Source organism: Aquarana catesbeiana, unplaced genomic scaffold (assembly GCF_042186555.1).
Source record: "Aquarana catesbeiana isolate 2022-GZ unplaced genomic scaffold, ASM4218655v1 unanchor229, whole genome shotgun sequence".
NCBI lineage: Eukaryota > Metazoa > Chordata > Amphibia > Anura > Ranidae > Aquarana > Aquarana catesbeiana.
In genome coordinates, this window is record NW_027362656.1 from 129,665 (window position 1) to 144,395 (window position 14,731).

At 44.3% G+C, this 14,731-nt stretch overlaps 1 protein-coding gene across 1 annotated transcript in view; it reads left to right on the forward strand.

The window, feature by feature from the left end:
* LOC141121768 (uncharacterized) overlaps positions 1–10,399 on the forward strand; it is a 60,207-nt gene extending 49,808 nt beyond the window's left edge. Inside the window, exons 17-22 of the mRNA XM_073611487.1 lie at positions 1,048–1,171; positions 1,288–1,385; positions 1,475–1,702; positions 1,783–1,989; positions 3,000–3,144; positions 7,360–10,399. Coding sequence (XP_073467588.1) covers positions 1,048–1,171; positions 1,288–1,385; positions 1,475–1,702; positions 1,783–1,989; positions 3,000–3,144; positions 7,360–8,879 — 2,322 coding nt within the window. The 3' untranslated portion in view covers positions 8,880–10,399. The remainder of the gene's footprint in view (positions 1–1,047; positions 1,172–1,287; positions 1,386–1,474; positions 1,703–1,782; positions 1,990–2,999; positions 3,145–7,359) is intronic.
* The last annotated feature ends 4,332 nt before the right edge of the window (positions 10,400–14,731 follow it).

Genomic DNA, 14,731 nt, shown 5'->3' on the forward strand with positions numbered 1-14,731 from the left:
TATGAGGAAAGGTTGCGAGCACTGAACTTATTCTCTCTGGAGAAGAGACGCTTGAGTGGGGATATGATTTCAATTTACAAATACTGTACTGGTGACCCCACAATAGGGATAAAACTTTTTCGCAGAAGAGAGTTTAATAAGACTCGGGGCCACTCATTACAATTAGAAGAAAAGAGGTTTAACCTTAAACTACGTAGAGGGTTCTTTACTGGTAGAGCGGTAAGGATGTGGAATTCCCTTCCACAGGCGGTGGTCTCAGCGGGGAGCATTGATAGCTTCAAGAAACTATTAGATAATCACCTGAATGACCGCAACATACAGGGATATGTAATGTAATACTGACACATAATCACACACATAGGTTGGACTTGATGGACTTGTGTCTTTTTTCAACCTCACCTACTATGTAACTATATGTTATGACATCACACTGACCTCACAGCTCCTCCTCCCAATGTCCCTCCATCCAGAGCCAGAGAATCTTATGACATCACACTGACCTCCCAGTTCTTTCTCCCAATGTCCCTCCATCCAGAGTCAGAGAATCCTTTGACATCACACTGACCTCACGGTTCCTCCTCCCAATGTCCCTTCATCTGGCTCTTTTCTATTTTTTCCTTAAACTGTGGGTGGACCCTTGGCATCCTCATGTGCAAAGCAGGACTGTTGGACCAGCATTGTGTCAAGGATGCCAGAATGCCTGTGACAAGCTTTTAACCTGAAGTGGGTGGGGGCTCTGTGTGGGTAAATGATACCTAGGCCTGAAAATCAATACCTGAACAAGAGGGATACCTGAGCTGGGGATGTCACTTGATTTTACATTCATGTTCAAATCTAGTGTTTTCCTCCTGTGAAGTCTGGAGATCATATGACCATCACATTGCCTCCACCTCCCTCCCTGATATAATAGAGAAATAAAAAAGAAGATTCTAGAAGTCACCAGAGAGATCATGGAGGAGAGGTGAGCGGTGCTGGGAATTCTGGGACATTATCCAGTAACAGACAAGGGATGTGTCTGGATGGTGACTGTATCATTGTGTGTGTCAGGTTCCTATAAGGTGTCAGGATGTCACTGTCTATTTCTCCATGGAGGAGTGGGAGTATTTAGAAGGACACAAGGATCTCTACAAGGACATCATGATGGACAATCAGCCGCCCCTCACATCACCGGGTAAGAGGAGACTTTATTGTAAAGGAGAGAGCAGTACGGAGGGTCCACCTAGATCCCCCATCATCTGATAAACACATAGAAACAATGTATTCAGTCAGTGTGTGTGTTTCCTACAGATGGATCCAGTAATGGGAACCCACCAGAGAGATGTCCCCATCCTCTGTATTCCCGGGATTCCACACAGGAAGATCACACCATCCCTCACCATCATCAGGTAGATGAGGAACAATCACTGATAGTATCATTAGGATCTGTATGTTATCTGCATTGTTACGATTGATGTCATTTTTATCATATATTTAGAGTGGAAACCTGAGAGATTCTAAAGTTGATAATAAAGAAAAGATAAAAGAAGAGGATGATGAGGATGGGGTAATGGAGCAGTCAGAGTTTCTAAAAGTACACAACGATCTGTACCAGGACACCATGGTGGAGTCATCCAGCTACCCAAACCCACCAGAGAGATGTCCTCGTCCTCTGTATTCCCGGGATTCCACACAGGAAGATCACACCATCCCTCACCATCATCAGGTAGATAATTGACAATCAGTGATAGGTATGATTTATTTACAAGCATGTTTGTTACAATGAATGTTTTATTATATATTCAGAGTGCAATCCTCGGGGATTATAATATTGTTGTTAAAGAAGAGTATAAAGAGGAGGATGAGGAGTATGGTGTGATGGAGGAATTTTCAGAAGGACTCAAGGATATGATGGAATCACTCAATACCAGGAACCCACCAGAGAGATGTCCCCGTCCTCTGTATTCCCGGGATTCCATACAGGAAGATCACACCATCCCTCACTGTTACAAGGTTGGTGTGACAGAGCATCTAGAACAGTAGTTCTCAACCTATCTAGTGCCGTGACCCCTTGATAAAATTTCCCAAGTTGTGAGGACCCCTAACAGTAAAATTATTTTCGTAGCGTGGGTTGCCATCTCCCAAGGCAAGACAAGTAATTTGCGCCCCTAACCCACGAACATTTAGCACTCCCTGTGTCCCTTCCACTGGTACAGTAATAAAACCCCTTATGGTACATTTTAGGATGTACCACTATTTCTCTTTGTTCTCCTTTCTTTCCATTTTATCTCTCTCTATCCTAATTTCTTGTCTTCCCCCCCCCCCCCCCCCCCCATCCCTCTCTAGTTGTCTTTCTTGTTCTTTCTCTCCCTTTTGCTTTGTTCCTCCCCCTCTTTTCCTCTCCCTTCCATGTATTCTCTATTTTTATTCCTTGTCTTACTCCTTGGTGGTGGGAATGGGATGAGTGGCAATGCTGGCAGGGGTTCTGATCAGCCAACTTAGGTGCTCTTGATCAAGGTCACCTGCTGATCTGAAAACTGTAGTGGGGACTTTTAATGGCAATTATAATCACAGGTTGTTTTACTCACTGTGTCTCCGGCTTCACTGTGTCTCCGACTTTGTGGTGTCTCGCAGCAGTGACACCTATGCCGAAATCAGGAGATAGGGTCTCCTTCAGCCCCACCCACTTCATTCCTCACCAGTCAGCTGACCTCTAGTCTCTGCCCCCCTAGCCATGTGTGAACTGAATGGGCGGCTGCAAAGAGGCTGAGTGGGCGGCCACGGGCTCCAGGGACAGCCCTTCTGGGTGGCCGCGAAAAGGCTGGGAGAGCAGTGCGGGCTTCAGGAACAGTGAAGGATTTGGTGACCCCTGGCAAATTGTCATTTGACCCCCGAGGGGGTCCCGACCCCCAGGTTGAGAACCACTGATCTAGAACATGGAGTTGTGAAGATGATGTGTGGATTTTTATGTTATGTCAGAATAATAAAGCTTATAGTTTATAGGTGATATTTGTTTGGTTTAGGGTGAAGATCTGATGGATATAAAAGTTGAGGTTAAAGAAGAAGAAGAAGAAGAGATGTACGTGAGGAATGATCAGCAGTCTATGGAGGAGGATGGAATAATGAGGACATTTATAGAGGAGGACACTCCTACAGAGATCAGTACAGGTGGGTCATTAACAAAAAATACATTCCTCCACCCATACTGCTCACTGATTGGTCCAGAGTAGGGCAAGAACTGGGTGATATCAGCCTGTAAAACCTGGTCACTTTCCTGAACTGTGTTCCCCGTCCTGTATTCCTGTATTTCTCTTGGATAATCTTCGACACAATTTATGTATCTAGACTGGATTTATGGAGATTCTGGGGTTCAGTTAGCAGCAAAATGTTGATTTTCACCATAGGCATTGGTGGACCTGGGTACCTGGGGCATGTGCCTTGGGTCTTCTACCTCATGCCCGGCTCTAGCAGGAACTTTGATAGAACAATTCTCCCAGGGTTACTTACTATGTAGTCTGCTGTCTGTGCCGGGTGCAGGGATATGTCTGTATAGTCTCAGACCCAAGTCACTGAGTGCAGTCTCAGGAGATGGGAGGCAGCGGGGTGGGACCTCTGCATCTCACCTAAACTTTTAAGCTTCCACTGATTTCTGAATACAAATATTATGAGTCCTGACCCTTACACTATATAATTTATATTGCACATGTCAGAAATCGGCAGCAGGGATGGCCAGGTCTGCACGGCCACATTTAGGAAACTGGGACCAGACTGTATGCTTTAACCACTTTTAACCCCCTTCCTGAGCACTAGAGCACTTTTACAATTTGGCACTGCGTCACTTTAACTGACAATTGCGTGGTCATGTGACGTTGTACCCAAACAAAATTGACGTCCTTTTTTTACAGAAATAGAGCTTTCTTTTGGTGGTATTTGATCACATCTGTGGTTTTTATTTTTTGTGCTATAAACAAAAAAGAGCGTCAATTTTGAAAAAAAACAAACAATATTTTTTACTTTTTGCTATAATAAATCTCCCCCAAATAAAAAAAAAAAAAAAAAATTTCTTCATCAGTTTAGGCCGATATGATTCTTCTACATATTTTTGGTAAAAAAATCGCAATAAGCGTATATTGATTGGTTTGTAGCGATCAGAGCTAAAAATAGCCACTGATTACTGTATAAATGTCACTGGCGGGGAAGGGGTTAACACTAGGAGGCGATTAAGGGGTTAAATGTGTGTTCCCTAGGTGTGTTCTAACTGGGGGGGGGGGATAGGACTGACTAGGGGAGGAGACATATCGTTGTTCCTACTTAGTAAGAACAAATGATATGTCTCCTCTCCCCTGACAGAACAGGGATTTGTGTGTTTACACACACAAATCCTTGTGCTGGCCCATGTGTACATGATTGCACCCGCCGGCCACATGCATCGGGTCCCCTGCCATGCAGCAGGCATGCGCGCCTCCAGCGGCCCTTAAAGGTAACCAGTACGGGGTTTCGCGCAGCGGTGCCATTGTGCCGCAGTAAATGTACGTGAGCTGGTCGGGAACCGGTTAAGTGAGGAAAAACCCAGTGACAGAATACCTAACTAATAACTAACAAACAGAAGCCTAGCTAAAAACTAACTATATACAAAATGGGGAACACCAAAAAGCAGGAAAAACTCTAGGAGCATGGAACAGATGGGAAGAGGGGAAAAAAACTGGGATCAGAAACAAGGGAAAGCACGCACAAGGCAGCAGGGAACAGGATACAATGTACAGGGGAGAAGCAGGAACGGGATAACGGCCAGCAGTATCTGGCAGCAAGCAAAACAGTGAAGTGAAAGCACTTAGTAGGGGAGGACCTAAATATACACCCAGCAGACAGCATCAGGTGGAAACTAATTGCTTAGGTCTGCTGGTAAACACCCGATGGTGGACACAGGAATCGCAGCCCTTCCCAAGGGAACCACAGCACCAGCAGCAGATGATTCCACCCTAAATGAAAGTCCTCTGGATGCTCCACTGTGCCCCCGTGCCAGTGTCCAGAAGCTGACTGGGTATCCCACCAAGCTGAGCAGCAGGTAGGGAATCAGTAAAGTCTGGCTGAGCAGCGGGTGAGAAATATGGAAAGTTTGACTGGGCAGCAGCCAGGGAACCAGCAGGGGCTGATTTGACAGCTGGCAGCAGTTCCTCACAGGCAGGCTTGCCAGCAGACAGCAGACCACCAGAGGCAGACTTGGCAGTGGACAGCAGACCACCAGAGGCAGGCTCGGCAGCAGACCACCAGAGGCAGGCTTAGTAGCAGACAGCAGATCAACAGAGGCAGGCATTCAGGCAGACTGAACCACATCAGCAGGCATCAAGGCAGACTAAACATCATTGGCAGACATTAAGTCTGACTGGACCACATCGGCAGGCATCATGGAGATGGACTGGACCCCATCAGCAGGCATCATGGAGATGGACTGGACCCCATCAGCAGGCATCATGGAGACGGACTGGACCCAATTGGCAGGCATCATGGAGAGGGACTGGACTCCATTAGCAGGCATCATGGAGACGGACTGGACCCCATTGGCAGGCATCATGGAGACGGACTGGACCCCATCGGCAGGCATCATGGAGAGGGACTGGACCCCATCGGCAGGCATCATGGAGAGGGACTGGACCCCATCGGCAGGCATCATGGAGAGGGACTGGACCCCATCGGCAGGCATCATGGAGAGGGACTGGACCCCATCGGCAGGCATCATGGAGACGGACTGGACCCCATCGGCAGGCATCATGGAGACGGACTGGACCCCATCGGCAGGCATCGTGGAGACGGACTGGACCCCATTGGCAGGCATCGTGGAGACGGACTGGACCCCATCGGCAGGCATCGTGGAGACGGACTGGACCGCATCGGCAGGCAGCATGGAGGCGGACTGGACCCCCATCACTAGGCAACATGGAATCAAGAACTAGGTGATCAATATTTGAGGCAGCAGTGGATAATGGCAAAGTTATGTAGAAAATAACTTTTGTTCCCTTTTCAGTTTAAATGCTGGAGTCATGCATGTGGTTGCAGGATGCCGACCAGATTGTGCTGCTGGTACGAAAGCAGTAACAATACTGAGAAGCCTAGAGGGAAAGTTAGCAGAAGCAGAGAAAAGTGTCTGAAAGGTTGCCATGCGTAATAGACCTATAGAGGGGTCCATCAATGGGTTAAATGCAGGAGAAGTGTGGGTAATATAAGCAGAGTACTAGCTAAATCTTAACTAAAAACGAATGAGCAGAAAGCCTAACAATAACTATAAACAATATAGACAAAACGGGGGATCACCGAAAAGCAGGGGACAAGTGGAGGTTCAGGGAGCAGAAGGGAAAGGGGAACCAAAACTGGGATCAGGAACCAGGAGGAGCAGGTACAAGGTAAAAGGGTACAGGGCAGGAACAGGATAACTGCTAGCAGAATCTGGCAGCAAGCAAAACACTGGATTGAGAACACTTAGTAGGGGAAGACCTAAATACCTTCCCAGCAGCCAACATCAGCTGGAAACTGATTACTGGGGTCTGCTGACTGCTGGGGGACACCTGCTGGTGGACACCAGAACTACAACCCTCCACACAAGGAACCACAGTGCCACCAGCAGATGATCTTGGTCCTAATACTATGTTGTACATTACGTAGTCCTGACCCCTTCATTATATACTTGTACATTACATCATTCTGGTACTATATGGTCCTATCTTCTGTATCTTATACAATCTGTAGTATGTTTCATAGTTCTGAGATGTGCATGTATCCATCTACCCACTGCTATATATAATGTATTTTATTTTGTTACACCCATTTTATACCAGCTGGACATTTATATCTGATTTGATTGGAGCACAGACTTTTACATGTTGATAATAATGTGATAACATCCTCAAACTTTGGAACCTTAAATAGAAAGTGATAATGAGGGAGGAGTCAATAACCCAATGATGGTGGTCTTCAGGATCAGTCCAGTCTTCATCTTGGTTGTTCTCCCCCCATCCTCACTCTCTGACCTCTGGTGGGGCTCAGCCCCGCTGTTATTCATTACTAAATTATGGACTAAATAAGGAAGTGCAGGACTTCTTGTGTTGAGAAGATGGCAATGAGTGATAGAGGGGGTGGGGACACTCGTCCTATAATCCACTCATCACTGTCACTCCTATAAAAGACAGTTCTCATTGTCTCCTCACTCTCTGACTAAGGTCCATGAATAAAGAAACGAACTGGTGGGAGATCAGAAGACCCATTTACTAGTTACCTTGAGGGGGGAATTGTAAGATCCTCAGAGACAAAGCTGCCTGATGTGGGCGGAGTCCTGGTTTAGGGGAACCAATCTGCTCATGTCTAGTAATAATCTTTTTATTTCTATTTTAGTAGATGGACGGGAGATGAGGAAAACCTCAGAGGATTGTCTCACTTTGTCTCCAGACTGTAAAGTAGAAGATGAGGACATCACACAGTATAGTCCAGGAGAAAACCCGACTACCTCAAATGTCCATCCGGCACCACACAGTGTAGATGGACCATCGTATTCCTCTTATCCTGAGGAACTTCAGACTGTGAGGGACGGTGCCGTCCTTCCAACAGAGAAGAGGTTTTCCTGTACTGAGTGCGGGAAGAGTTTCCATTTTAAATTTAATCTTGATGAGCATAAAAGATCTCACACAAATAAGAAGCCACATTCCTGTCCTGAGTGCGGGAAATGTTTTTTAAGGAAATTTCATTTGTCCACACATCAGAAATCTCATGCGGTGCAGAAACCATTTTCCTGTCCTGAGTGCGGGAAATACTTTGTACTAAAATTACAACTTGACGCACATCAATTATCTCACATGGAAAAAAAGTCATATTCCTGTCCTGAGTGCGGGAAATGTTTTTCTCTGAAGTCCAGCCTTCGCAGACATCAGAAACTGCACACCGGGGAAAAGCCGTATTCCTGTTCTGAGTGCGGGAAATGTTTTTCAAGAAAATTAGAACTTGTCGCACATCAGAGATGTCACACAGGGGAAAATCCATATTCCTGTCCGGCACCACACAGTGTAGATGGACCTTCGTATTCCTCTTATCCTGAGGAACCTCAGACTGTGAGGGACGGTGCCGTCCTTCCAACAGATAAGAGGTTTCCCTGTACTGAGTGTGGGAAGTGTTTCAGTTCTAAATCCAATTTTAATGCGCATAAAAGATCTCACACGGGGGTAAAACCATATTCCTGTCCTGAGTGTGGGAAATGTTTTACAACGACTTCCAGTCTCTGCAGACATCATAAATCTCACACAGGGGAGAAGCCGTATTCTTGTTCTGAGTGTGGGAAATGTTTTGTAAATAAATCACTTCTTGTGACACATCAGAGGTTTCACACGGGGGAGAGGCCATTTTCCTGTCCAGAGTGTGGGAAATGTTATTCAGAGAAGTCACATCTTTATGCTCATCAGAGATTGCACACGGGTGAGAAGCCACATTCCTGTCCTGAGTGTGGGAAAAGTTTTTCAAGGAAGTCCATTCTTTCCATACATCTGAGAACTCACACGGGGGCAAAGCCGTATTCATGTCATGAATGCGGGAAATGCTTTGTAAATAAACAACGTTTTGTCATACATCAGAGATCTCACACGGGGGAGAAGCCATTTTCCTGTGCTTTGTGCGGGAAGTGTTTTTCAGACAAGTTCTCTCTTTTCAGACATCAGAAGTGGCACACGGGGGATAAGCCGTTTTCTTGTTCTGAGTGTGTGAAATGTTTTGTAGATAAATCGGATCTTGTTAAACATCAGAGATCTCACACGGGGGAGAAGCCGTATTCCTGCTCTGAGTGCGGGAAATGTTTTTCAGGGAAGTCCAATCTTTACAGACATCAGAGATCTCACACGGGGAAGAAGCCCCCTTCCTGTCCTGAGTGAGGGAATTGTTCCTCTCTGAAGTCCTGTCTTCCTGTACATCAGGGATCCCACACAACCCTCGAGGTGTATTAGTGCCTTGAGTGCGGGAAATGTCTTCTATATGAATGTTGCTGGACATCACAGCTCTGATGTGGGGAAGAAGCACACCCTGATATACACCTCAGATATACTCCATGGCTGATCTTCATCATGTAAGAAACAGTTCATAAGGAGATCAGAGATCACCAAAGACATGGATGAAGTGTTGTACTGTGTTGGCCATTGATAGCAGTAGAACAATAAAAATGGAGTCATTAGCTTTCATTGGCTGAGTACATTTTGTGGTGTAGAGACTTAAAGGTCTATTAAAAAAAACAAAAACGTTGAACGAGTGTGACATGCATTTGTCCAGCCATGACAAATTTCAGACATATTTTATTTCATGCAGTGATTTCCTGTGATAAGTGCCTCCATCTAGTGGCCATAATACTTAATCACGCTATTTTTAGTGATTGAGATATTTCAGGAAATATACCACTAGATGGAGCTAACAATCATAGGAAATCACGGTGTTAAATAAATGATGGTGGTGTAAGCTTTTGCAAACACTTATGCCCCGTACACACGGTCGGATTTTCAGACGGAAAATTTGTGATAGGACCTTGTTGTCGGAAATTCCGACCGTGTGTGGGCTCCATCGGACGTTTTCCATCGGAATTTCCGACACACAAAGTTTGAGAGCAGGATATAAAATCTTCCGACAACAAAATCCGTTGTCGGAAATTCCGATCGTGTGTACACAAATCCGACGGACAAAGTGCCACGCATGCTCAGAATAAATAAAGAGATGAAAGCTATTGGCCACTGCCCCGTTTATAGCCCCGACGTACGTGTTTTACGTCACCGCGTTCAGAACGATCGGATTTTCCGACAACTTTGTGTGACCGTGTGTATGCAAGACACGTTTGAGCCAACATCCGTCGGAAAAAATCCTAGGATTTTGTTGTCGGAATGTCCGATCAATGTCCGACCGTGTGTACGGGGCATTAGACATCTATTTTTAAAATATTTTTGGTGACATGTTGCAAGCATTTTATTTCATACAGTGATTTTCTATGATTTTTGGTGCCATCTAATGGCCATAATGTGGCACTGCTTTTTATTTACCGCAATATAGCCAATAGATGGAGCTGACGATCATATGAAATCACTGTGTTAATTAAATGAACGCCAGAATTTGTCACAGCTGGATGAATGCTTGTCACATTCCTCCAACCATTTTTTTTCTAAATAGATCCCTTCGTTTTCTTTATCGAGCATGTTTTCATATAAATGACTGATTTCAAACTCATGCACTTATAGTAAAGGTACAGTAGACATTAAAGAACATCAGGAGAAGAAGTATTTTGCTTATCAACTAATGCAAAGGCTGCACCACATCCCTTAATAGATCAATAGAAATTTGGAAGGTGTATTTGGGATTTTTAGGGTGCACAATTGAAACAAAATCATTTTATAAATAAGTAGAAATTTATTAGAACAATGTTAAAAACAGACATCCAAAAGAGTAAGTGTTGATATTACAGTAGTGATGCGGACTGATTTAATCTCTACATGTTTCGCCTTAGAAATTGGCTTCTTCAGGAGAATTTATTGATCTCAGGCACAGTAAGCACTGTATGTTCAAAAACCTTTTGTATGTAAATTGAGGCTCCACCGTGGTCCAGCATAGGAAGGGGAGAGATCGTTTGGTGAACCTCTGAATTAAGTGGTCACAATTTGAGCCCGGGAACTTATCAAAGGATTCCTGGTATAGGTTTTTGGACCATTACCAGTGGCTGTACTTTAGATATATCCCCCTCTATGGCTATACCTGATGATCCGATTTTTCATATCCCTATGACTCTGGAGCCTCAATTTACATACAAAAAGTTTTTGAACATACAGTGCTTACTGCGCCTGATATCAATAAATTCTCCTGAAGAAGCCAATTTATAAGGCGAAACATGTAAAGATGAAATCAGTCTGCATCTGTATCAGTACTGTAATATCAATACTTACTCTTTTGGATGTCTGTTTTTAACATTGTCCTAATACATTTCTATTTTTTTATAAATGATTTTGTTTCAATTGTGCATCCTAAAAATCCCAAATACACCTTCCAAATTTCTATTTATCAAAGAACATCAATTAATTATTATTGTATTAAACCAACCATTGATTTAAAACAAAAATATTGTATTTGGCTAGTAGATGGCTATAAGTATTCGCACCTTCTAGAGGATAAATGTGGTATTTTACATGTTAAATCAATGGAAAACATTCAACCAGTTTAATAAATGGCCTAATAACATTTGTACCCCCCCCCCCCCCCTATTCACAGAGAATGAATGTACCTGCACTTTCACCACGTGCATTGCTGTGCAAATTTTTCATGAATAGTCAGAAGACATTTATATAAACATAGGAAGCATGTAGCTGCTAAATGACTAGACCTCCTAGCAATGTTATTACCACGCTGTAGCTAGGGGGAGCTCTAATGTTTAGACTAGAGTGTAAAATATAAAAGATGAGGTTGTGAGAGTAAAGAGATACCCAACATGTCAACCCTTAAAATTGTGAGTGATCCCACTTCCTTCCCAAAACTTACAGTGCCTTGAAAAAGTATTCATACCCCTTTGAAATTTTCCACATTTTCTCATGTTACAACCGTAGATGTATTTTATTGGGATTTTATGTGATAGACCAACACAAAGTGGCACATAATTGTGAAGTGGAAGGAAAATGATAAATTGTTTTCAAAATTTCATACAAATATGTGAAAAGTGTGGGGTACATTTGTATTCAGCCCCCCTGAGTGAATATTTTGTAGAACCTCCTTTCACTGCAATTACAGCTGCAAGTCTTTTTGGGGATTTCTCTACCAGCTTTGCACATCTAGAGAGGGACATTTTTGCCCATTCTTCTTTGCATAATAGCTCAAGCTCTGTCAGATTGGATGGAGAGCATCTGTGCACAGCAATTTTCATGTCTTGCCACAGATTCTCAATTGGATTTAGGTCTGGACTTTGACTGGGCCATTCTAACACATGAATATGCTTTGATCTAAACCATTCCATTGTAGCTCTGGTTGTATGTTTAGGGTCGTTGTCCTGCTGGAAGGTCTCAGTCTCAAGTCTTTTGCAGACTCTAACAGGTTTTCTTCTAAGATTGCCCTTATTTCACTCCATCCATCTTCCCATCAACTCTGACCAGATTCCCTGTCCCTGCTGAAGAAAAGCATCCCCACAACATGATGCTGCCACCACCATGTTTCACGGTGGGGATGGTGTGTTCAGGGTGATGTGCAGTGTTAGTTTTCTCGCCACACGTAGCGTTTTGCTTTTAGGCCAAAAAGTTCAATTTTGGTCTCATCTGACCAGAGCACCTTCTTCCACATGTTTGCTGTGTCCCCCACATGGCTTCTCACAAACTGCAAACAGGACTTCATATGGCTTTCTTTCAACAATTACTTTCTTCTTGCCACTCTTCCATAAAGGCCAGATTTGTAGAATGCCAACTAATAGTTGTCCTGTGGACAGATTCTCCCACCTGAGCTGTGGATCTCTGCAGCTCTTCCAGAGTTTCTATGGGGCTCTTGGCTGCTTCTCTGATAAATGCTCTCCTTGCCCGGCCGGTCAGTTTAGGTGGACGGCCATGTCTTGGTAGGTTTGCAGTTGTGCCATACTCTTTCCATTTTTGGATGATGGGTTGAACAGAGCTCCGTGAGATGTTTTAAAGCTTGAGATACTTTTTTTTAACCTAACCCTGCTTAGAACTTTTCCACAACTTTATCCCTGACCTGTCTTGTGTGTTCCTTGGCCTTCATGATGCTGTTTGTTCACTGAGGTTCTCTAACAAACCTCTGAGGGCTTCACAGAACAGCTGCATTTATACTGAGATGAAATTACACACAGGTGGACTCTATTTACATATTGGTGATTTCTGAAGGCAGTTGGTTCCACTAGATTTTAGTTAGAGGTATCAGAGTAAAGGGGGCTGAATACAAATGCACTCCACACTTTTCAAATATTTATTTGTAAAAAAAATGTGGAAAACCATTTATCATTTTCCTTTTTACTTCACAATTATGAGCCACTTTTTGTTGGTCTATCACATAAAATCCTAATAAAATACATTTATGTTTTTGGATGTAACATGACAAAATGTGGAAAATTGCAAGGGGTATGAAGAGTTTTTCAAGGCACTGCATCCCCCGACTATTACTTTATTTTCTCTTCTAAAGCCCTTTTTAAAATTCTAAAAAAGGAAATTGGAGAGGAAGGATGGCTTTATTTTTGTCATTTGGACCCTACTTTATACTGGCGAATTGTTTGGAATACACCATGCCTATATACCTTCTGAACTGTTCTTTTTCTTTTGAATAAAGAATTTATTAAAAAACAATTGTGTGTGTCAGTGCAATGATGACAAACTTCGGTCCTCAAAAATGGCCCATAGGTGACATTTCAAAAGCACCTACAGGTCATTCGTTTAGAGTAGACATGTGCAATTCGCTTTTTCTAACGAATTCCAAATTTTCGGAACAATTTGAATTTGGATCAGTCGAAAAATGATCGACTAATTTGAATGCTGTGTGAAGAATAGCTGGTTGTTAAAATGATTTGTAAAGGCACAAGGCTTTTACCTGAATGCATTTTTAAAAACCTTCTCTGTGCTGCAGCCCCCCCCTAATACTTACCCCCATCTCTATCCAGTAATGTGAACGAGTGTCTGAGCCGTCCGGGACTCTCCCTCCTGATTGGCTCCTGCTGCTGTCAATCAAACCCAGCCAATCAGGATAGAGAGGGGGCGGGGGCCAAACCACGGCTCTGTATCTGAATGGATACACAGAGCTGCAGCTCAGCGCGGGGTGCCCCCCGTAGCAAGTTGCTTGCTGTGGGGGCACTCAACGGGAGGGAGGGGCCAGGTGCTCCAGCCAGGGACCTGAGAAGAGGAGGAATCGGGGCTGCTCTGTGCAAAACTACTGCACAGAGGAGGTAAGTGTAACATGTTTGTTATTTTAATAGAAAAAGAAAACAGACTTTACAATCACTTTAAGGAGCAGCCCGGGAAGCCGGCCGCCTCATCCTTAACAACCAGCAATGACTCATCAGCTGTCAGCGGGCTTCCTTACTGAGAGCTGAAATGTTAATAGAGGAATGCTGGAAATAGAAAATTTAGGGGAAAAAACAGCATGGGGTCCCCCCCAAAATCCATACCAGACCCTTCTCTGAGCATGCAGCCTGGCAGGTCAGGAAAGGGAGGGGGCGAACGAGTGCCCCGCCTTCTGAACCATACCAGGCCACATGCCCTCAATATTGGGGGGTGTTTGGGGCAGGGGGGGCTCTGTCCAGCCCCATCCTAAGGCACCTTGTCCCCATGTAGATGTAATCTTGGCTGTTTTTTTTCCTGAATTTTCTTCTGCCGTCATTCTTTTGCTCTCTGCGGGGAAACCTGCTGGCAGCTAGGTCATCAGTTGTTAAAGCGGAGCTCCACCCAAAAGGGGAATCTCCGGTTGTTTGCTTCCCCCCCTCTGCTTCCACATTTGGCACCTTTTGGTGGGAGTGGATATCTGTCAAAACCAGGTACTCGCTCCCACTTCTGGGTAAGAACACCACAATCGTTGTGTAGGGATCTACGCAATTTCCAGCCTCTCCTCCTTCCCCCGTTGCCTTCTGGGAGACACAGGTCCCAGAAGACAGCGGGACCATTCGGAAAGCACAACTCGTGCATGTGCAGTAGGAAACAGGCTATAAAGCCATAAGGCTTCACAGCTTGTTTCCCTTAGTGAAGATGCCGGCGCCTGCATCCGGAGCTGAAGAACAGATCGG